At 40.6% G+C, this 24,165-nt stretch overlaps 1 protein-coding gene across 2 annotated transcripts in view; it reads left to right on the top strand.

Moving 5' to 3' along the window:
* The window catches only part of Mme (membrane metalloendopeptidase), a 78,389-nt gene that overhangs the window by 11,858 nt on the left and 42,366 nt on the right, over positions 1-24,165 (top strand). For both annotated transcript variants that reach the window (XM_036191284.1, XM_036191283.1), the window contains exons 4-8: positions 20,001-20,162; positions 21,133-21,213; positions 21,312-21,407; positions 21,509-21,627; positions 22,896-22,961. In XM_036191284.1, the coding sequence (XP_036047177.1) occupies positions 20,001-20,162; positions 21,133-21,213; positions 21,312-21,407; positions 21,509-21,627; positions 22,896-22,961 (524 nt within the window). The remainder of the gene's footprint in view (positions 1-20,000; positions 20,163-21,132; positions 21,214-21,311; positions 21,408-21,508; positions 21,628-22,895; positions 22,962-24,165) is intronic.

Here is a 24,165-nt window from a genome sequence, read left to right on the forward strand (position 1 = left end):
CCTATGCAGCATAAGTACATGTACATGCTATAGGACTGCATTGCTTTGTAACAGCATAACCATCTTAGTTTGAGGGACTATGCTGTACAGTGTCTTCAGAAATCACCTGAAGATGTGTCCCTTGGAATGTGTACATCATTAAGTGTCTGACTGCATGAGAATTGTATTGATGAGAAGCCTCTGGAAACTCAACTAGGGAGTTAAAATTATTTCAGGATTGGATACTGGAGGCGTGGGTGCCATCTCCTGAGATTTGACTTATAAAGATATGTGACCATCTGTTTCAGTGACCTGACCCACACCAAACTAGTAGACCTACATAGAGCACTCACCAGTGACCCAGCCACCAAAGATCACCCTCTGAAGAGAAAACCTGGTTTACTCATGATACAAAGAGCCCATTTCCAGCTTGATTGGTAGAAATCAGCCAGATGCGTTTTAACCTGTAGTTATGAGCTTCTTCGTGTTAACTGGAATCCTTAGTAGTTTTCCTATCCTAGCCTTTCTTTTTCATCAAGCAAATGGGAATTTATTTCACATATTTCTGAAGTGCTACTGTCACGGTTTCTATCAATTTGATACAAACCTAGATATTTATAGGAAGAAGGAATCTTAATTGAGGGCCTTCCTCCCACAGATTGGCCTGTGGGCATGGCGGTGGGGTATTTTCTTGATGGCTGATTGCTGTGGGAGGGCCTAGCCTACTGTGGGCAGGTGGGTCTGGGCTGTTGAGGGCACATAACTGAGGATGTCCAGGGAAACAAGCCCGCAAACAGCATTCCCTCATCGCATCTGCTTCAGTTCTTGCGTCCAGGTTCCCACTTTGAGCTCCTGCCTTGGCTTCCCTCCACAATGAGCCCATTGTAATCTGGAAGCCAAATAAACCCTTTCTCCCTCAAGTTAGTTTTGGTCATGGTCTTTTAGTACAGCAAGGGAAAGTAAACTGGAACACGTACTTTGATTATTTGCTGATAGATAGTTTAGGAACAATACCGATTAATAATCAGATGGGAAGGATCAGTTCCAGTAAGAGATATGTGCAGGAGAAGTTGAAATTTTCATTTTAAAAGAGACGTAAGTGTCGTGAATAATTAAAGCCCAGTCATTTGAAAGCTTCCTGACTTCCTTTTCTACTCAGGAACTTCTAGCATCAGAGAGCTGGGATGTAATTTTTGGCCACATCCTGTGTTATTGTATGTGATCTTAATTAAGTCATTTTAGGCTTGCTGCATTTCGTTTTCCTTATCTACAAAACTGAAATTAAAAAGACCTCATTTTACAGCCAAAAGGCAAAGACAAATGGCAACCCATCCATACTGCTCGTCTTTCAGGGAGATGAACCATGAATATAAGCTAAGGTATAGTTCATTTAATATTTCATTTCAGAAAAATTACAAATGTGGCATTTAAATATTTTTTATTGAAAGTCAAACAAAACTATTTTTAAAGAAAAGTTGTGACAGTCGAAACGCATACACAGCAACAAACACACATAAAACCACAGAGCAAAACAAGACAGACTGATTTTGGATACTCTCATATTAAAAATGTTTTATCCTTTCTTGCCATTTTCTTTGGTTGTTGTGCTCTATCTTACACAGGGCAGTGGGGGGTGCAGTTTAGGCTTTTGATCAGGTTAAAAATAAGCTCAACCAGAAATGAGCACTTAAATCCACTTCTTCTAAAAGAAAAAAACAAAATAACAACAACAAAAATCCTGCCACAACCTCATTAAAATACCTCAATATGCTATTCTGTGCTTGCCCACCTCTGATTAAATTCTAGAAGTAAGAGTCTAGAGGACTGAGGTGGGAGGGAATAACCATATCTTTTCTTCAGAGTTAAGTGCTTGGACAAGGTACATCACCATCAGCTGGGAACTTTCAAAAATGCTCATTCCCAGGATCTACCCCAGTCTTACTGAATTTGCAGTTGTGATTTTAGCAAATTCCTAGGATGCCAGTCTAGGCAAAGAAGTCTGAAAAGCAAAAAGCAATCGTGATTTCCAACTATGGCAGCTTTGTGGAATAATTTGAGAGGCCTTTAAAACATTGCTGATACACACACACACACACACACACAGAGAGAGAGAGAGAGAGAGAGAGAGAGAGAGAGAGAGAGAGAGAGAGAGAGAGAGTCTTTCCAGTTCTTTGTATGAGGGAAGAAAGCAACTTAAGTTAATACATAGACATTAGTGTGCATAGGAATTGCCTAGACATTTGTATTTTTCAAAGAACACACATCACAATAAGATGAAGGCAAAGATTTCCCAGAGGAGGGGATAACTTTTCAGTGAGCAAGAACTTGGTTAGACCAATGAACTCAAAGGCTATCTGGATGGGTATCTCACAGAAGAGTGTGAGATAGAACTTGGCAAGACTGAGACACTGATAGGATACATGTAGGGCAAAGTTATAAAGGATGTATATGAAAATGTGATATGGGGACAAATGGAGAAGTGTTGAATGTTGGCATTGGCTCATGAGTGAGCATCTGCTGTACCATGTAGTCCATGTTAACTATTTGGGACTCTTGTCTGCCGTGATGGGAAATCAGAGAATGCTAAGTTTTATAGGATACATGCACATGATCTTGGTTGCTGAGGGATCACTGTATATTTTGTTACAAAAGAAGAACAGCTGAGGGCGGGAACTAAGCCTCCCACTCTTATCTGAATGGGGCTTATGGTTGCCTAGTTATGAGGTTACAATAGTTGAGGTGCATCAAGTTGAGTATGTTTGAGGAATGTTTGGTAGAATTCATTAGATATGTTGCTCAGATGATGAGGTGGTTAAAAAAAAAAAAAAGAAGAAGAAGACTGGATGACAGGGGAAGCCATCCACCAAGCCAGGCTACCAAAGGAAGAGGTAATTAATAGGTGGGACAAATTATAGGCAGGAATTCACCTTGAGGCCATTTAAATTTGAGGTACTTGTAATTGGTTTGTGTAGTAGAGTTCAAGGAAGCTGGGACTGAATATAAAGTCATTAGCCCATGTAAATATGGTTGAGATTCCCAGGAAGGAGATAGAGAAGAGAGCCCAAAATGGCACTGTATAAAGCAACATATTCGGAAATGAGGGGGGAAAAAAGCTCTTTCAAAAGAGACTGAGAGTTGAGTAACCAAAATGGTTGAAAGATAGCCATCAAGATGAGAGGTCACCCAAGCAAGTGAAAAAGCAGATGTCAAAGTTAGAGTGACCATTGGGACGGAACACAGCTGAAGGCCAGAGTAAGATACTACTAAAGCAGAGAGAGCAAGGTCGGGGATTCTGGTGGAAGATGGAGAAAGGATGATCTCTACAGGCAAGAAAAAGATCATGGGGGAATGCAACCAGCAGTCCCCACAGAGAGAGGGCCCTCCTCTACCTCTGCTCTTCCTCTGTTACTGGGCATGAGTCAATAATGGTTAGAATGACTGCACTCGTGGAGTAGAAACTGAGTAGTCACTACTTCGCGGTTTTGTACATGAAGAGGACAAATCTACTCCCAGGAATGAGCTGTAGTAAATGTAAAGTGAGTAGAACCCTGAAAAAGCCAACAATCACATCAGGGGGCCGTGAAAACACACTAGTGTATAGTAAAGGTGATATATTCAGGCTGTTCAGAAAGTCAAGACATTCTTAGCTGAATCGAAGCAGTTGTTCACACAACCCTGACGCCACCTGCAAAGACAGGTGTGGGAGCAGCAGACTTCGAGGAGGGTGCCAAAGCCTTTAATAAGCAGAAATGTCTGTCTCGGGAGTCCAGGGATGACAGGTAAAGTAGGTGAGGCTGGCATGACTGAATGGTGGGAGCCTCACCAGTGCTGTGGAGAGTGCTGATGTCGATTTGGCACAGTGATCATAGAAGGCTAGTTTGGCCTGTTGAAGGTGAGTACTGTTGCACAGAGAGAGCACAGGAGAGAGAGCTCCAAGGCAAGCCATTTTGCTTCCACCAGAGAGCTGGAAAGAGCCCTCTGGGAGCAGGCTTAGGACTTTATACCCTCACACTTTCTTGGTGAATCTGATTTCTGAAATGCTTTTCTGATTGTATTTCCTGTCACAAGCCAAATCCTTCTTCCAACAAGTGGTAGCTTTGTGGGAGCCCTCTTTCCGAAGGGAGAGAAGCATTGCTGATTAAGACTAAGGTATGAGAAACAGGACATGCCACGTGATCTGTTCATACAGATGAGGGGTTTGGTTCACGTGCTGCCATAGGTGATTATATCACTCACAAGCATAAACAGCATGTTCAGGGAGGATGCTGGCAGGCCTCCCACCTGGCACATTGTTATGGGACTCTGTGATAATAGAATTATTAAGGATTCATTTAAATTTATCTTTCTATACTCTAGATAAAAGCTCAAAATTAATCAGAAAGTTATTAAAGTATTTGTTTAAACATTTCTCAGAGGTATGATTATTCTTCAGAATTTAAAAAAAAACAAAGAACTGTTGCATATCAGAAGTCAGGCTGCCCCACCCCCCACCCCCCAATTCCTCAACCCAGGAGCCTGATTACAGAATCTCAGCTGTGAAGGTAATGAAGGGGTGAGAGTCACTGTGCTGGCTAGAGGATCAGGAAGCCCCACTGAAATGAACTATCAGGTAACCCCCAGCAAACACCATCAGTTCCTCCTTCTTTGTGGCTGAATAAAACCCCATTGTGTTTCTCTATCCAGTCATCTGTTGCCGGAAACCTGCTCTGATTCTGTATTGGCTACTGTGAATGGCACCGAAGCAGACATGAGTGTGCAGGCATCCATGCTGAATGCTAATTGAGATTCCTCGGATGCATTTCCAGGGCTGGTTTAGCTGTAGTAGGTGGTACTTCGGTTTTTAGTGTTGTGAGGAACATCCATGATGATTGCCATTGTGTCTGAGCTGATTTATATCCCTGCCAGCATGGATAAGAATTCTCTTTCTCCTGCACCTTCACCAGCATCTGTTGTCATTGGTTTTCTAAATAATAGCCGCCCTGAAGTGAGGAGATGGAATCTCAAAGTCATTTTGAGTGGGATCTCCTGGATGCCTGTGATATAAGCATTTTATATGTTCATTGGCTATTGGTGCTTTACTTTGTGAGAACTGATTCTTTCATATGTCTGTTGTTTACTAGATTGTTTCATTTGGTTATTGTTTGGTTTATTGGTTTATTTACATTTGAAGGTATCAATCTCTGTCAGATGTGTACTTGGCAAAGGTTCTTCCCCCATGCTGTAAAGTATCTCCACTCACTCATTTCCTTTGTTTGACAGACACTTTCTTGATTTCACACAACCACATTTGTAACTTCTTGGAATCATTTCTTGAGCTACTAAAATTCTTTCTAGAAAGCCATTGTCTGTGCCTTATCCTATAGTATTTGCCTCTAACAGCTTCGGAATTGCCAATCTTACATTAAGGTCTTTGATCCACTTTGAGCTAGCTTGCGCAGTGTGAGAGACAGGGTGTATGGAGCTGGTCTTATTGTTTTATGTGTGGATGTCCAGTGTTCCTAGAACTATTGGTGGAAGTGCCTTTTTTCCCCAGTGTGTATTTTTGGCACCTTTGTCAACAACCAGGTGACTGCAGCTGTGCAGGTTTGTTTCCAGGTGGTCTGTTCCATTCCATTAGTTTGTATGTCTGTCCCTCTGCTAGAACTATATGAAGTTGGGTTTTGGTGACATTGTAAAACCTGTGGCATTGTTCCTTTTGCTCAGGATTGCTTTGGCTGTTCGAATTTTTGGTTTTTGTTTTTGTTTTTGTTTTTGTTTTTGTTTTCTGTTTCTGTGATGAATACCATTAATTTTGATGGGGGTTATGTTGAATCTGTAAATCTGTAACTCTTTTGGTAATATATCCATCTTCACAAGTTAATTCTGCTAACCCATGAGAATAGAATATTAACCACAGGAGCAACCACAAGTAATAGATAGCCCGGCAATAGTCAATTGAAGTCAATCATTCCATTTAACTCCAAAACTTTTGAGGGAACAAAAGAACAACGTGAGCATAGTCCATACCAAGACTCTCATTTCAACAGGCCAGCCCTCAAAGACTAAGAAAGCATGGTGAGACTGACATTGGTTTTTGGACAATAAAGAAAAATAGAAGAGACAAAAGTAAATAAGGAGGTGAACAGTAACGAAAGGAAGAAGTGGGGCAGCTCCAGCTGAAGGCAGAAGGAGAAGCGAAGGAGGAAGAAAGACACCAGGCAAACTAAAGCAATCCTTGCACTCACTAGGCTGAGGCAGAGAGACCCAAACCCAAGCCCATATGTACCCTATGGGAGAGCCTGTCTCAAGAATAGAAAGCAAAAGGAAGAGAAAACAGTGCAGGATAAAGCTGGTCTACAAAATTAGGTGTTAAATAAATAAACTGTAAGAGTGAGAGGAAGGGAAAAGGAGAGACTAAAATTTTATATCACACGTATACACATATATGGGGAAGGAAAAGTAAGAAATAAAAATGTTTAATTAAAAATAAAAGTAGCCAAAAGTAAAATGGATAAAAAGATGAAGAGGATTGATGTCCTTTCCTTTAGAGGTATCACTCACTTGGTATGCACATGCTCTCCCTGGTCTGGGAGGGGATGCAATCTTTCTGGCTACTCTAGAGGTCCAGAGTCTATCTCTGTGCCATCTTACATTTCCTTCCCTGGCTAGCTAGATGTGTGTCTTCCACTGAGAGAAGAACCTTTGCAATAGTTCACTGCCTCTGTTGATCTTTGCAGTGTTGGCCCTATAGCAGAGTGTGTGTGCCATGGGCTGGTCAGAGAAGATTATATGCCTCGGTGCCGTTCATTCCTGAGGTCCCATGTGCAACTGGCCACAAACTCCCCACTTGGGTGTCTCACTCCTTGGTACTTCTAAGCACTAAGCACTTTGTCCCCCTTCCAAGGAGCTAGGGAGTCTTACTCCTCAGACAAAATTTCTACTCCATAGAATATTGCACAGCTCTGATTCCAAAAATTTCCCTCTAGCTAGAGCAAAAGGAATTCTTTTTTTTTTTTTTTTTGAGATGGGATTTCTCTGTGTAGCTTTGTGCCTTTCCTGGAACTCACTTGGTAGCCCAGGCTGGCCTTGAATTCACAGAAATCCTCCTGGCTCTGCCTCCCGAGTACTGGGATTAAAGGCGTGCGCCACCACTGCCCAGCTACAAAAGGAATTCTTACAGAACTCTTAAATTGCCAAAAACTTATAATCAGATTGATGACCAAGTCAAACATTTCCCCAAGACATGTTAAGTTCTTTGACTTAATTTTCTGGTATAATGAATTTGTTTAGATGAAATTTGGATGCTTTTGATACCTTTGTTATTCTGAAGCTAAATGAACTCATTATTCCCAAAACACATGTATAGAGCAATTAAAAATTCTGTTAACTGAAATCCAAGAATCAAAATACCAGCAATATATGTCACTGAGAAATTAATTTCAGCCATATCTCATTGACTCTAATAATGTAATTTACACATAGTCATGAACACAGCTGTGAGTTTTGGGAAACAGTGTATAGAATATTCTGGAATAAGGCTCTGACAATGTGTTGAAAAGAAATGACATATGCTAAATCTTGAAAGTCAGTTTAATAAACGTCTCCATTTGCAAAGTACCTGTTGTGAAACCCTGTATACGACACAGCAGTGAGGGTAGTAACACAAAGACATCTAAAAGAAGTGGGGAGACTTGGAAAGCTGACATTGTGGCAGTATTCCATATGGGACCTAAGGGCAGGCTCAGCCTCCTCCCAGCCTGGCACTCACTGGGACCAAGGTCAGTGACTTGGTGCTTCCACATCCAGTCAGCCCTGGGCCGCTGATCTGCCTTTGACCCCTGCTCCCATCTTTGGGTTCCAGCCTGGTCCCTTGAGCACGTCACTCCTGGCTCCTTCCCCAGTTCTGACCAGTGAGTTGCTGCTGCTTTTCTGTCCCAAGCCACTGAGTTTGGACTCCTCACCTCATAACCATTTCCCAGGAGCTGAAGAACTGCAGCCTCCTTAGGGCTCCACCCCTGCTGCTGGTTGTCACATCTTCCCAGCTGTTCTCTGCTCTCTGTGGCCTGCTGCTTTCAGCAGCTGTCAGTGGAGAGCTTCCTCCACAACCGCTCCCTTAAAATCATCTAACACAGTATTAGGTCTCACAGGGCTTGTCTGATGCAATCTCCCTGAGCCCTGTGTGTATAGATGGCAAACATTTAACCTGGAGGAGTGTTCCTTCATTGGGAGGGAGGAACAGTTTCTCTGCACTCCAACACAGAAAGCCAAGGTCTTGCCAGTCCCTCGTCTAACTGCCTCTGCATCTATGAACTTTAAAATCTTGGAGGGAGGAATCCATTTTGCCTTGTTTTAATAAACAAAAATCTAATTATGTTTAAAAGCTCAAAAATTTCAGATAATGCCCATTCAACTAAATGAGCACATAAAGTCATTTTCTATTTGACATATTTTATGTATGTGTGGGTTTTAGTTTACAAACAACCAACGGAGACAATTTACTATAACTTAACGGAGAACAAAGGATCTTTTTGGAGTATCCACCATGGACTAGTTTTTATTGTAGATGGTGGTGGTGGGATTCAAACCTTTGCTCTGAGAGTTCTTACAGTTATCAATGTTTTCATATTATTTGGGTCACCTTAAGATACATTGTGAATTATTTCTTAGCTATCATGAATACTATACCAGGTAGAGGCTTTCTTCAGTGCCAGAGTACTCTGCATACTCCCTCCAGAAGTGCCAGTTGTACACTGTGTGGTTTGTACCTTATTAAAATGTCAGCTTAATAATTTTGACCTTATTCATCATCATGTTTCCAGCAACTAACAAGGTGCATAGCATATAGCTTTAGAACTTAATGGAATATATGGTCATGTTCTCTGGTGCCTTATCCTAAAGTCCCAAGTCACTGGACTGTGCTAGGTGATGTGTCAGGGCACCTGACACACAAAGCCAGGCAGTGAAGAGATGTTTTTGATGTCCTCTGGTCCTGTCTACAGAAGTCAGATTTCTTAGTTCTGCACTACTTGGGAAGAAACCAAAGTTTATCCCATTTCTGGCTGGTGCATCTCCTCTGCTAGTAGCTACCTCTTCTCCCTGCCATTTCATAGGCCTTGCTAATTCTCCCTCCTAAGCTAGACATGGGTCAGTGAGGAAACAATTTCTGTACTCATGCATGTCTCTGTTCCCACAATTTTCCAGTTGTGGGGAGACTTTTCAGCTAACCCTCTACTTGGAAAAGACCTGCCAGTTTCTGGGACCAAAGTCTCAGCCAGCCTAGTTTTCCCTCTTCAGCACTAATTTGCCCTGCCCTATAATCCTCAAAGTTGTTTCTGCTCTCTTTTGACTAAGCCCCTGAGTTCTGATTTGGGGATACCCTTATGTAGCTAAGCATGGCTGCTTTCACCAGCCTCAGAGCTCTGTCCCTGTCTGCCTCCCTTGTAAAATGCCAGTTCACATTCCTTGTTCATAGACATAAATATCTCTCTAGTTTCTGGGAGCACATTGCAAGCAACTAACCTTAAGTGACATATGAAGTAGAAATGTTCATGTCACTTGAGCACTGGGTAAAGTTAGAGAATTACAAAAGAACCCTTCACAGCTAGATGACAGTGTATTGGAGAAGTTCACTTCACATGCAATATAAAGGAAATAGTCTTATTTAGGATGGAAGTCTACAGCTCTCTGAGCTTGGAGATTGCATCTGTGTACCCACTAAGGTTTACTCAGTGCCAAATAGTATTGGGTCAATGGTGGTACTCAAAAATGTTGCTGAAATAAAATGAAAAGTTTCAGAGTTTGTCCATTATTCTTGAGGACAAAACCTTTTGGAAAAAGCAAATCATGTAGCATAATCCTCTGGGTCTTCCATAATAGAAAGGACTATTTACTTTACTAAAAATATGAATGCGTGGCACTAAACAGTCTTATATCACCCCAGTTCTTGGCTTATTAATAGATACTCAGTTTAATAGTGCTCACCAGGGAAGAGCTGTTTTAGCATTTGACAGCATTCCAGAAGCCTCCTGACCTGGCTTGACCTCTTTTTGTACCACTCCCTAGCCAAAACTTACACAAGAGTAGACTGCTTTGAGCTCCTCTCGGTAACTGTGTGTCACTGACGTCTATTGGTCGTCCTTGACCAACACATGGTTCAAAATTACCTGTTTGAACAGGAGGAGCATGAGTGGGTCTAGGAGCTTGGGATCTACCCCAAGTGTTACCAAGGGAACAGTGCAGCCTTTGCATGACCTTTCACAGCTCTAGTTTTTAAAAAGGAACATTGTTATTCACTAGCATTATAAGCAACAGCAAACTTGATAATTTAAGTGATATATTATTTAAATCACAGTATTATCCCTAATAGCTTTTTGCCAGCAGTCTTTTAGCATTCAAAATGCAAATTACACCTGAAAAAAGAAAAAAAAAAAAAAACCCTATTTTTAGACTCATGGCACTTTAACTGTTACACCTTTACACTGCTATCCTTTATTGTCAGCATATGTTTTTGGTTGTGAGTTTTGCAGGAATCCCTAGAGGGGAATTACTGTTGACCCTCTTGGCTGTGAGCCATTCATTGAAATGGACTATGAGATAAGCCTGAAGAATTTCACTTATTTGGGGACAACCAACTGTAGATTACCATTGTAGGACCATTAAAATGGAAGATTCTGAAATCCAGGGCCAAGTGAGGTGAAAAACTACACCTAACTGTGTGCATATTCGGAGAAATTAAATTCACTTGAGTGCCTAAGAAGGCAATGCTTGCTAGGCAACATAGTTTGGATTTTCTTCCTCCCTGATAAGGCTGTTATCTAGTGTTATCTGGACTTAACAGCAGAATGGTGGCATACGGAAAACACTAGCTTCGTAAATTGATAGTTCATCTCAATATGTGGCCTTGGCCACATAACCCTTCTGTGCAGGACTACTTTTCAATTAGAGTGATGTCCGCTGCTATCTGAATATAGACTGTGGGTCCTAGACGGGTCTCATCTGCTTTCCCATTTACCAGTGGTGTGGTCTGTCATACAACTAATTTATCCAGAATGATTATACTTCAAAATGACAACAAAATATATTTACCATAAAAATTTAAATGAAAACAAACTTCAAAGTATTTACAAAGGTGCTTAGCATGAAATTAAATGCTTAGTGAATGTGGGCTTCTGTTGTTATTATTAGGCTGATTACATTTAAATGTCTTTGAAGTCCCTCTAATTTCTCTTCTGTTGTAAGTCTGACAGTGAATGGAATGCAGGTGCACTATGGATAAGCTTGTGTCTGTGTGTATGTTCATGTGAGCATGTATATGTGTTCATATCCATATTGATATAAGTAGTCTTTGTTTTCAACTTTACTGTGTTTAGAATCACCAGGGAGGTTGAGGCACACCTCTGGGGATATGTTTGAAGGTACTTCCAGTGAGGAGTAACTGAATCAGAAGACCTGCCTAGAATGTGGACTGCTCCATCCCATGGGCTAGGTTCCCAGACAAAATAAAGGTGGAAAAAGAAGAGAGCCAGAGTGTGTATGCCCTTCTCTTGGCTTCTGCTCCACCATGGTACCAACTGGGCTGCTCTGCCATGCTTTCCCCACCATACCAGCCTGAGCCTTCCGAAACTGAGTCAAAACAAATCCTACCCCCTTAGTCATTTCTGTCAGCTGCTTTGGCCACAGCAATGAGAAGGTAACTAACAAGCAGCCTACGCCCTGGGGTGAATTAGCCAGTGTCTTCAGACTCGTTCTAACTTGCGACCATTTGATTTCCTTGTCTTTTCTCTTTCCTTTATGGTGATGGAAAAGGAATAAGCATTCTTTAGAAATTATACTTTGGATTTTGGTCTATTCTCGGGTTAGTGATAGTCTAAATGACACTTTCCCAAAATGCTGGCCATCAACAGTGAACTCAGTCAGCCATGTGATTGTGGCTCTGACACTCTTAAGTTAAGTGTTACTCAGCTCTGATGCCACATAGCATGGGTGTATTAAATGTGTTTGCTACTTAATTGTATTTTTGTGTCTGATGAGTTTATCAGGCTGTACTCCTCTTGTAGGTCAGGGAGCATCTGTATGTGAAATACAGTTATAAACTAATTACTCTTCAAGCTAGGACACCAAAAATAGATCTCCTTATTAAGAGCACAGATGTACCGAATAATTCCGCTGTGTACAAAGGCTTTCCACAGATCTTCTATTGAGTTTGAATTGTTCTGTGGATATGGTTGGTCTTTTCTTCTCAGAGTCTTGTGCATCCCAGGCTGTCCTTGAACTTGCTGTGCAGCTAAGGGTGAACTTGAACTTCTGGTCCTCAGGCTTTGCCTGTGTGTTCTGAGTTTACAGGCATGGGCCAGCACACTGGTGCTGGGGATTGAACCCAGGGCTTTGGGCATGCTGGGTAAGCACTATACCAATAAAAATCCACACCATCTCTAACCCCAGTGATGACTTTTCTCAGTGCTGACCAATTAAGTAACTTTAAGTCTTTGCATTAGATTGCTTGGGCTGGAGCATAAATTGTGGTTCAGAGAAGTGTTTGAATTAAGTGATAAACCAATGTACAAATTAATTCAGTCCCACCACGCCCCATCTTTCTTCAGCTAATGCAACAGGAGAGCAATTTGGAGCAGGGATTTTCTTCATTAAAAATGAAGAGTGGATTGTGAAGGAATCCAAAGTGTTTGCAATAAAAGCTGTTCGATTTTTATTAGCATTAGGGTCATTTTCTTTTCAGGAACGGCCCCCCAGATTCTAGTTTGCATATTGCTGCCTTCTGAATGGTGATCACTTTGCTTTTCCCTGTGTTCTCCGTGTTCTTTCTAAATGTTACAGCTATGCCTCTACATTAGTTGAGGGCTGAGGGTGGAGGGCAGAAAAGGAGGAAAGAAGTTACCTTCAGAATTATTGTCAAAGGAGATTTTTTTTTAATTTGCTGAAATTGCCTGATAAGTAATATCAGGCTTAGTGTCTGTTAATATAGCCCATATTTATAACAAAGGTCTGGTCATAAATGAGTGGCCTAAGGTCTTTACAGGAAGCATCTGCTGCTGGCTGCCCTAACATTTCTCTGACCTCGTTTGGATACTTTTAGAGTATTCAGTTATTTTAAGATACTAAAGTTAGAATGTTGTTTGGAACCCAGCATCAGAAAGCTTAGAGCAATTTGGAAAGAACAGGCTGAACACATTTTTGCTCCTGTGTAATTTCTTAAACCCTTCTTCAGTGCAGAGCAAGAATAGTCAATGGCGAAGTTTTGCCAAAAACTAGGGAGGGGTGTCTATTTGGTGTATGTGTTATAAACAGATACCTGATCTATTTAACCTAAGTCACAATGACAGAAATTTTTATTTGTTTATTTATTTTTATATTATGCGCATTGGTGTTTGCTCACATGTATGTACTGAATCCACTGGAACTGGAGTTACAGACAGCTGTGAGCTGCCATGTAGGTGCTGGGAATTAAACCCAGGTCCTCTGGAAGAGCAGCCAGTTCTCTTAACTGCTGAATCATCTCTCCAGCACTGACAGAAAGTTTTTTTTAAATGGAATAGTAATCGAGAAATAAATATTATGTATTCTAATATTTGTTTTTGTTTTGCCCATTTTGTTGATTTTCATAGATGTTTCAAAAAAACCCAAATAGCCTCACTCTTTGTTAATCCTGTGTTTGATAATTTGCCTTGGCACTAAAATTTACTTTTAATCCTAAATACAGCTGTCCAGGCTCTTTTGCAGAGATTCCTAGACATATGGGAAAGAGAAGAGTGTTTGAATGTCCATTCACACCTGCACTCATTGAGCCAAACAAGAAGACTGTGGCCAAGGGTAATTTGTGCAGGTTGCTAGCGCCATGCCAGAGATTGATGGTATATACTCAGTGAGGTCCTTCAACAGAAACACACAAGTTTAGCTTTGGGTCAGTATATTACCAGAGGCTCAGCTAACTATTTTCTCTAAGGTTTATGATTCACTATATGCAAATTCATATTGGCTTTATATATCAGAAAGGCTATCAATAACAAGATTCACCCATATTTGTTTTGAAATGACCAAGAATTTAATCTTCAATCTTTTGAGAAGCATCGATGACCTGCTAAGTAGGAATCAAGTTTAAAAATGAAGTCTATGAGGCGGTTGTGTACTTTGTTCTTTTACTGCTATGACAAGCTGATTTCAGGCTTCCTTTGTTTCCCTGACAGTTGTCCCAGGAGCATGAGACAAATGTGGAGGTTGCTTTTAAAGTTCATGTAGATGTAGGACCAGAAAATTGGCATCTAGGCAATGTTCTTATATAAACAATAAAATTGTTGTTATTTGTGGTGCCCCAAATCCCATTTTTAATTAGCACACTATCAGTATTGTTGGAAAGAAGGGAACAGATAGGAAAGAGGAGATCATGTGACATGGACCTATGGGCATTCAAAGATAGACTGATGATTGCCCTGGCTTTTATGTGATATTGGAGTTACAACCCTCATCTTTGCACTCTCTAGACAAGTGCTTGGCCATTGAGCTACATCCTTGCTTGGGGCTCAGAACAAGGAAAGACGATGGAGGACAGGAAAAAGGCATTTTTCTTGCCATACATCCTGAACACCCAGGGGAAACTGCATCATAGGTAGGGTCTGGGCAGGAAGGGGTGAAGGCTGAAGTTAGTGGAGTAAGTGTGTGACGCCTGTAGGAGAGGCCTTGGGCGTGTCACACAGGTGAGGTTCCTAGGAACTCAGCAGAAGTTACCACTTAATATTATGTTGCAGTATGAGCAGTTTTGCACTTGCAGAGGAAACATCTCTGAGTTGAGAATTACAAGACATCTTTAGTTTCTGATATTCAGTCTTCTGGCCCATTTCTCTGTTTATTGCTTGTTTAATCTGGTGCATTGTAGAACCAGTAAAGAAACCTTAAATGTTCTGAATCACCCCCAAAACTGATGTAATTGATCAAAAATAGATCCTACCCATCTGTGTGTTTCAAAGTCTTTTTGTCAGGGTTGGAAAGTATTGTTCTCCAAGCTTTTTTGCTGAAATTTTTGGGGCTCCTTTATCTGGTATGCTTTGAATATCGGTCAGACAGATCTCGGCTCCTGAGTGTTCCATTGGCCCACATTCCATTCCTGCTTGTCCCAGTGCTCCTTGCGTGAAGTATTTACTCCATCCTGATGCTCCAGTCCCTGATGGTCTACCCTGCCTCGCTCCTGCAATGAGGGAATCTGTGACTGGAAAGTGGCATGTAAAAGTGAAGAGGAGGACAAAGCAAGGACAGAAGGAAACATAGTTGGGATGCAGTAGAAGAGAAGCATGTGGGAGGCTCCACTAGTCACATGACCTAACCTTCCAGGACATCACATGGGGAAAGCCTGCAAACACATACACGAAGAAGCAAGTGTTATACTTTCTAACATTTACTAGCTGCTGGTCTTCTGAAAATTACTTATTCATGTTCAACTAAGCAGCAACGGAACTTTGGAATTCAAAGCAAATCTCTCTGACTTAAAGACTAAAATGTTTCCCTAGCTTGTATTCCATTTCCAAGTCATACCCACACAATACACCCTCGGTAATGAATACAGTAATTAATGACTTCCCTAGATACTAGCTGAGCTTGTTTTTAAATTCCCAGAGTCAAATAAGTTGGGAGAATGTTATGAGGAGATTAGTTAGGGAAAAAATGGTGCGCCATTTATCAGCCCAGAACATTCAGAATTGTCGTGTATAAGAAATAAGCTCATTATTAATGGGAGATTACTTCGCTTGTCTTTATGTGACTAAATTTTAAAAATTAACTTTTTCTTTATAGCAAGGGTAATGAATGCATATTCATCTAATACAAATTGGGAAATAAAGATAAGCAAATATTACAAAATTAAACACACACACACACACCCTCCCCATAGATATAACTATACTAAGTACCTCGGCATCTACCCTTGTGGACTTTTGGGGCTTTTACATTGGGCTTTTTACATTGTAGCATTTTTTTTCTCCACTTTACATCTACATGCTAAACAACATTCTATATCAATACATTTGCTTTTTCATGTTTACATATTGCAGTAAATAATTTTGCTTGGTTTTAAAACACAATTGTTTATTCAGAAGTCAGAAACAGGTGCTTAATGAAACATCTGAAGAGCAGGGGTATGGCTGTGTGTGGACATCCAGCAATTCAAAGGATAGCACAAAACAGAAAGACAGTTACAACCAGCTTGACAGTCATGCATGGTTCCTATGGTCCTTCTACCCACATGTCTACTGCTGACTTCCAAGAAAAGTCAACACAGTGGAGGTCCAGAGGATAAATTGCAAGATGAGATCAGCCCATGATAAGAGATTAAAGAAAGGTTCATCAAAGACTCAGCTTAAAAGTGCTAGCCTGTGACCTGCCTTAGCCTATGCCCCCAAATATTCATCAGCACAGAACTTTCTTTGAAGTGATACGAAGCACTGACACTCAGAGCCTTTTCTGGTCAATGGGTTTTACAAGAGGCACTGGAAGGAGCTAGTATAATTGCCTATTCCCAGCCCTCTGCTTGTCTCTGAGTGCTGCTTCTCTGGGCTAGTACAGATGCTGGGATCTGGCAAGGAAAGCTGGCCTGAGAGGGAATAGTAATCCATCTCCCCATTATGGGGAGTTTGTGAAGTTCACATGCACTCAAGGGACTGTCTTTTATACTCATGAACGCAGAATTTCAACCAACACCATAATTTTTATTCAAAGTGTTTGATGGGGTATGTAGGATTCTAAATGGGCTGTAAAATTCACCTACTACTCCCACTGTTCATTGTGCTAGCTCATTGCTTCTTTCTGACTTTTCAGTAGATTGTGCTATCCTAAGGTGTTCGAATAAGCCATCCACTTCCCAGGAGAGAGAATGAATGGACTTGGTCCCCAAATGTTAGTGGCTGTTACAACATCTACCTTGAACTTTTCAAGCAGAAAAGTTCAAAAGAAAAAAAAATGTGCAGAGTGTAGTTCTAGAAGGTCTTTAGTTAGTGTGTTCAGGCTCCATTTTTGAGGGGTTTTCACTTCATATGACAATCTTCTTAATTGGGGGTGTTGATTTCACTTTCTCCTGCCGTTGGATCTTTAATTCCTTCAAAGTTCAAGGACATTCATTTCTTCTCTATTTTTTAGGTTTTCTCCTTTCCTTCCTTCCTTCCTTTCATCCATCCTTCCTTCCTTCCTTCCTTCCTTCCTTCCTTCCTTCCTTCCTTCCTTCCTTCCTTCCTTCTCCTCCTTCTCCTCTTGTTCTTCTTCTCCTTTTTTGAGACAGGGTTTCTTCTCCTTTTTTGAGACAGGACAGCTCTGGCTGTCCTGGAACACACTCTGTAGACCAGGCTGCACTTGAACTCACAGAGATCTACCTGCCTCTGTCTCCCAGGTGCTGGGATTAAAGGTATTTACCACCACCACCGCCCAGCAAATTTTTAGGTTTTCTTCTCTTGTCCTGTTGTTTTCAGGCTAGAATTCTTCCTGTTGGGTCTTGAGCGAGTGGTGTTTGACCCTGTGAGAATAGAGGAATGAGTCTCTTACCTTCATGGAGCTAAAGTTTAGGTTTGGGAGAAATCGAATTTGTTCCCGTGTGCTGAGTATGATACATGCTTACATGGGTATTGTGGAGATGGTGTTTGTTAAGGTGGAGGATTTAAGCTGGGCTTTAAAAATGCCTACAATTTCATAAGTTGAAAAAAATGCAGAAGGGTTGGACTAGTATAGAGGGGACCTTGGAGGCAGTAAAACAGGAACTGAGCTGAATCATGGGAGGAGAAGAGAACGCAACTCAGGCATATAACTGTACCCTGTTAATAGATGTCAGTTGATGGGCATACAAAAATATTAATGACATTAACAAATTGGTGAGGCAGACAGAGAAAGTGTCCATAATGAAAAGCTCAAAGAAGCTTCATCCGAACACCAAAGATTGAGTGAAGCTGTGTACTTGAAGGAGTCTAGAGAGAGACATTTTCCTTATAGCTCGGAGTCACAGAATTTTAGGGAAGTGGGCCATGGGCCAAACCTTGAAGGTAGGTAGAAATTGAAAAAAGCAGAGAAGGGATCCAAGATGTGGGATGAGGAGGTCAGAAGCAAAGGCTGAGGACTAAGAAACATTGAAGTATTTTGGCATTCCAAGTAGACCTGTCTCATGGGAACAGAAGTGAATAAAAACATAGATAGGATAATGGGAAGAGGATGGCTTCAAGACCAAGTTAAAGACTTTGTCATTTAACCTGGGAAATAACAAGCCACTGACATTTTTGAATAATGTTGTGGTCAGTGCAAAAGGGTCTTTAGGGAGTTTAATTTGACACATGAGCAGAATATATAAAAGAGAGAGCCAGTGGGATGAATTAATCAGCAGAAAATGAAGATGTAAACTGGGTTGATATTGAACATGGAAAAAGAGGCATGGAAGACAGGCTAAGGAATTAAAAGTTAGCAAAGGGATGGAAGTAACACAGAGTCTTTCCCAAGAACTCAATCCTAAGAGTCTGTTCTAACGATATGCTGTGTACCATAGCATGAAAGTTTAAAGATGACTGATTTGGAAGAAGTATAAGGGGCTGGAGAGATGGCTCAGAGGTTAAGAGCACCGACTGCTCTTCCAAAGGTCCTGAGTTCAATTCCCAGCAACCACATGGTGGCTCACAACCATCTGTAATGAGATCTGGCACCCTCTTCTGTAAACATAATAAATAAATAAATATTTTTTAAAAAAGAAAGAAGTGGAAAAGTTAGACTTGAGGTGTTCAGCAAGCGAACACATTCAAAACGTGCTTAGAATTAGGGGCTTGAAGCTCAGCTGCAAAACTTACTTACCATACCAAGTTAAAAACAAAACAAAACAAAACAAAACAAAACAAACAAACAAACAAAAACAGCTCAGCAATTATTTCAAGTTTGTAGTTAATTAATTAATTGGTTCAGAAAGTTAAGAACTTTCAGAAGCTCACTTGAATATATATACTCTGCTGATACCAGTGAATTTTCAATTGCTCCTTTGTTTTCAATACAAAACAGTTGAACTTACTGTGAGAAAGAAAGCTGGGAGGATGGTAGGGGGTAGGTCTGCTCTACTCCAAGTGTAAAGTATGTGAGCCTTGTGCCTTATTCTAATCTTCAGATGTAATAATTCATATTTTATCAGTTACAGCACCTACAAGTACACGTCTTATGCACTGGAAATACTCACTCTTGTGTTTTCATCACGACTGTCAAACACCTAAGAGGGGACCTCAGAAAATCTTGCAAGCTTACAACCAACTTTATAACAGACTCTCCGTAAACAAATGCAAATTGGGCATGAATTTTAATTGCAAAATTTTGTAAGTGGGACAAGAGAGATAGCTCAGTGGGTAAAGGCTCCTGCCACCAAACCTGGCAATTTGAATTTGATTTCCGGACTCACACGGTTCAAGGAGAGCACCAACTCCCATGAGTTGTCCTCTGACCTTAGATTCATGCTGTGACACACCTGTGTACACACACATAAATAAATAAAAATGTAATAAAAATTTAAAGAACTGTAAGCAAGATACAAAGACTAATGACTGGCTTCAGATCCCTACTGAGCTGATAAAAATCCACTAGCAATCAGCTCTTCATTCTTTGGAGTTTCAGAGATAATTTGAAGGACACAGCACCCAGAAAATCAAGTAGCTCATAAAAGTTACCAGAGTGCAGAATGACACTATGCTAACCACAGGCCAAGATGGCCACAACAAAGTAGACCTATAATTCTTTTTCCTTGAAGTCATGAACTGTAGAAAATTCAGTTATTTGGAGCCAGGTGCAAGGAGACACCTTTGGGAACAATGAGGACTTAGTATGGAGAGCCACTCAGAAATAAAACAAACCCACTATAGTAGTAAAAGACCAGGGGACTACAGACACAGAGTAGTCATGATGCCATCAGAGTGGACTATTTTGTACATACAGAAAAGAGCCTCTGTGCAGCTGATGTGAAGAAGAGCTTCCTTTTCTCTTTCCAGCCTACTTAAGCAATATATCTTTTAATTCATCTGATCCTGTCTCTGGTCTTGCAGCTTCTCGACTGATCCAGAACATGGATGCCTCTGCTGAGCCCTGTACAGACTTCTTCAAATATGCTTGTGGAGGCTGGTTGAAACGCAATGTCATTCCAGAGACCAGTTCCCGATACAGTAATTTTGACATTTTAAGAGATGAGCTGGAAGTCATTTTGAAAGGTTAGTGTTGACAGTGTCTGTGAATTGAAATTTTTTCCTCTGACATCCATTTTTTAGAGGTGTAGCTTCTGGCCATTACAGGAAATTTGGCAAAAGATTACAGTTGATATTTGCTTCAGGATTTGCAGACATCCATTGAGTCACTCTGAGGGTAGTAGACACCAAAATGGATGTATTGTCATCTCTTAACGTTCCCTGACTTAATTTTAAATACACAAGTTCTAAAGCTCTTCATCCCCAGTGATGGTGTCTTTATGTCATTTTATAGAAGGGCAACATTTAATGGTTGTTACTGAACCGTTTCCACAGACACCCCTACTCAGCCCGTGCTGTGTTAAAGTTGCTGAAGATTTTACCAGGCTTTGTCTTCCCTGAAAAGTGAAGAATGTTTAGACTCATCTCTACCATCTCCATCCATCCCGTTATCTTCTAGAAGTTGCTTTGTAGGAAAAATGGGAGTATTCTATGTTTTACTATCTGAGCAGGGAGAAACATTTATTTGGATCATGCATTGCACATTCACACAAAGATAATTATTTTCTAGTCACCAGAGGATTATCTACACTAAGTCCCAAATTCCTTTGTGTTGTTTGTTTTGTACAAGTCTGAAATTCAAAAGTAACTGGTACCTGAGACTGAGAAACACACACACACACACACACACACACACACACACACACACACACACACACACACACACACACACACACACACACACACACACGCACACATGCACACACACTCCTATGCACACACACACATTCACAGCCCACTCAAAAAGACTTATACATAACTTGGCTAGAGGAGCAAACCTCACTTCTGTTCTAGGAGTGGTGGCTTGGTTTTTCTCAGGATTTAAGAGTGGGGAGGGAGAAAACATTTATTTTTAATGAGACCTATGTTGAAAATGTTAACAACAGCCCCAAATCAGCAATTCTATTGACCCATTTTACTTAATGCCCTATTTCAGACGTCCTTCAGGAACCCAGAACTGAAGACATAGTCGCAGTGCAGAAGGCGAAAACCTTGTACAGGTCCTGTATAAATGAGTGTAAGTGCTCTCTAGTTGAAACATGTGTCTATCAGTAACAAAATAGGAATAGAATGCGCATAACCCCACTTTGTATTTATTTTCCTTGTTCCGAAAAGCTGCTATTGATAGCAGAGGCGGGCAGCCTCTACTCAGACTGTTACCAGATATATATGGGTGGCCAGTAGCCTCAGAAAACTGGGAAGAAACATATGGTAAGACCATTTCCCTCTTTTTGAAATTAATGATTTCCACAACATAGTATTGCTAATGAAACACAGCTTCAGAAAACGTGCTTCCCCTTCTCTTCCTTTAGGTACTTCTTGGACAGCTGAGAAAGCTATTGCACAACTGAATTCTAAATATGGGAAAAAAGTCCTCATTAATTTTTTTGTTGGCACGGATGATAAGAATTCTACCTACCATATAATTCATGTAAGTGTGTGTGTTAGGCAGCCAAGGCTATCTTTAACTTGTAATGAAATTCCCATGTACATTGTTTTCGTTGATATTTGAGGAATGTCAATTCTCCCTTTCATTTCATGAAGTAGGGGGTAATAAATCCATGCCCTGGCTCTCAGACCTGGGGCACCATGTTAAAAGGATTTCTTAGTGGCATGTTTTAGACACTCACCTTTCACTCTTGTCTCTATTTTAGAGAGCTCCCTAGGATCCTCTTTTTATGAAAATAACTCCCAGTTTCTTTGTATGTTTCATGCTTTGGTTTACATAAAGTAATGTAGGCCTGGAAACCAAAAATTCCTCTTTGTTTTAAAATAAAATACCCCAAAGGGGATTTTGAACACAGTTTTTGTTTTCCCTAAATATGAGTGAAGGTAAATAAAATACAGTCCTTTTAAGGGTCTTTCATGTGGAGATGTGTTAGACTCCTCAAAACTTCAGGGATTCCCACCTTTATCTATCAGTGCTCTAGGTTAGCAGTGCACCCTATTCTGCCATGTACCGCATAGGAAGCAGCCTCCCAGAGTGCTCAGTGGGCCCACTTGTCCTTCACATTGGTGCCCAAGCTGGAGCACATTCACGAGAATAGCAGACCCTTTTCTCACATACGCTACTGTCCGCACCTGCTAAAATCCTTCCGAATAAACACCTCTGGGGACATCTTAGGGGGAGTCTTCTCCCTGCCTCTTTGGTAGACAATCTCAAGATTTCTAACAAGATTTACATCGGCAAATAGGCTGCAGAGTAACTAGAGTGGTTTCCATGCCTCCACTCCCACACACCCAAATAAACTTGAAGGACATGACCTACTTCTTTCTACCAGTTAGAATATATCCCAGTCAAGGGTGGTGCAGACAAACATGGCCCCAAGGGACCACATTAGAATGTCCAGAAACTGGGAAGTCCTCTAAGTGTGTAATCTGGTAGCTCACTCAACCAGGAGCCTCATATTCATTAGTTTATCTTTTTTTATCTTCTGCTCTAATTAAAATCATTCCTAGGGTATTTTTAGTTCAAGTGTCCTTAGTTGCATTCACAGATGCACAATGGAATCCCCCAGATTATGTAGCTGCCCATGCATTTATTATTTGCAAGAAGTGTAGAGACCTTTCCTAGATGTTTACTTACTCCATTTCTGACTGTTGCACTTACAAACAGCGGGAAGAGTGGGCCTAGTTGTATTTTGTCCAAATGTTTTACTTTCTGAGTAATTTGTTTTCTTTGATGTGTATTTTTTATAGTTTGACCAGCCTCGACTTGGCCTCCCTTCCAGAGACTACTATGAGTGTACTGGAATATATAAAGAGGTAAATAAAAGCAGAGGGAGAGAAGAATCAGACACAGCCTGCAGTGCCATCTGTTTAAACCTTTAATAACGAAAAGGACTCTAATGTAAAACTCCTTCCATTCTTTGCTGGGGAAATACCAAAGCCACACAGTGCTGAAGTTCCTTTGATAGAATAAACATTCCCACTAGACTAATGGAACTCAAATAATGAAGCTTGGAATTCCTCTCATGAATTTTGATTCTGAGTTTTTAAGTCATATGATATATTTTTAAAAATCAGTTGTAAATGTTTCCATTCATGTCTAACTTGGATCATTTAACGAAAAACAAAAAGCGTCAGATTAATTGTAGTATAAAGCATTGTCCGTAAGGACTGGGGATTGACTGGCACAGTGAAAAGTACCCTCCAGAACTTTTTCAGAGAACTATGCAGATAGGGCATCTATCCCCTTCCCCATAGCACCTAAGCCGTGGACATCACATCCCACACATCTGTTGCTGACCTGGATTGCATTCTTAGTATCTCACAAGCTTCCCTGTCTTAGACTACTGTGAATGTGTTCTTTCTTACTGGCGCAAGGAGCCCCAGTAGACCAAACCAGCAATGTTGAGTATGATTAGATATCAGAAGGAAGGAGTTTGTCCTACAGATGCTTTTCTCATACCTCTTTTGAAACACAGAAGAAAATTATGGTTGCTTTTCATGATCCTAGAGAGTCACATTGTGGTACTATGACTGGAACCAATGCTTGGCTAACATCATTAGGTAGACATGGTTGTGTCTTGCATTCATGTTAAGTTCAAATAACATGGAATAAGCTATCTGTTTGAGTGGATACACAACACTGAAATTAACAAAACTACATACATTGTAATATCAAAGGCCATAATTAATAGCACAGATAATTGAATGGATGTAGGATATCTGAGTGATCTAGTTTCTGTGTGGGCTGCAGCCATTGGCTTTAAAAAGGGTCCCACTGTTTCCTGTTGCAGAGTTAAAAATGAGGGAAGATTGTCAGCTCATTTCTTATCATTTTAAGCCCAAGATCTGTTCATATTTACAATTGTACTCTTATAAGCTATTGGCATTTTCCAATCTTAGGTAGTTTTTATTTTATAGTTTAACATTTCTGATATCAAACTGTATCTGATAGTCAAGGTGGTGAAGTTTCTTCCTTTTTTCCTTTGATAAGATTTTATGAAGATGATAGAATATTTTG

Source organism: Onychomys torridus, chromosome 6 (genome assembly GCF_903995425.1).
Source record: "Onychomys torridus chromosome 6, mOncTor1.1, whole genome shotgun sequence".
Lineage (NCBI taxonomy): Eukaryota > Metazoa > Chordata > Mammalia > Rodentia > Cricetidae > Onychomys > Onychomys torridus.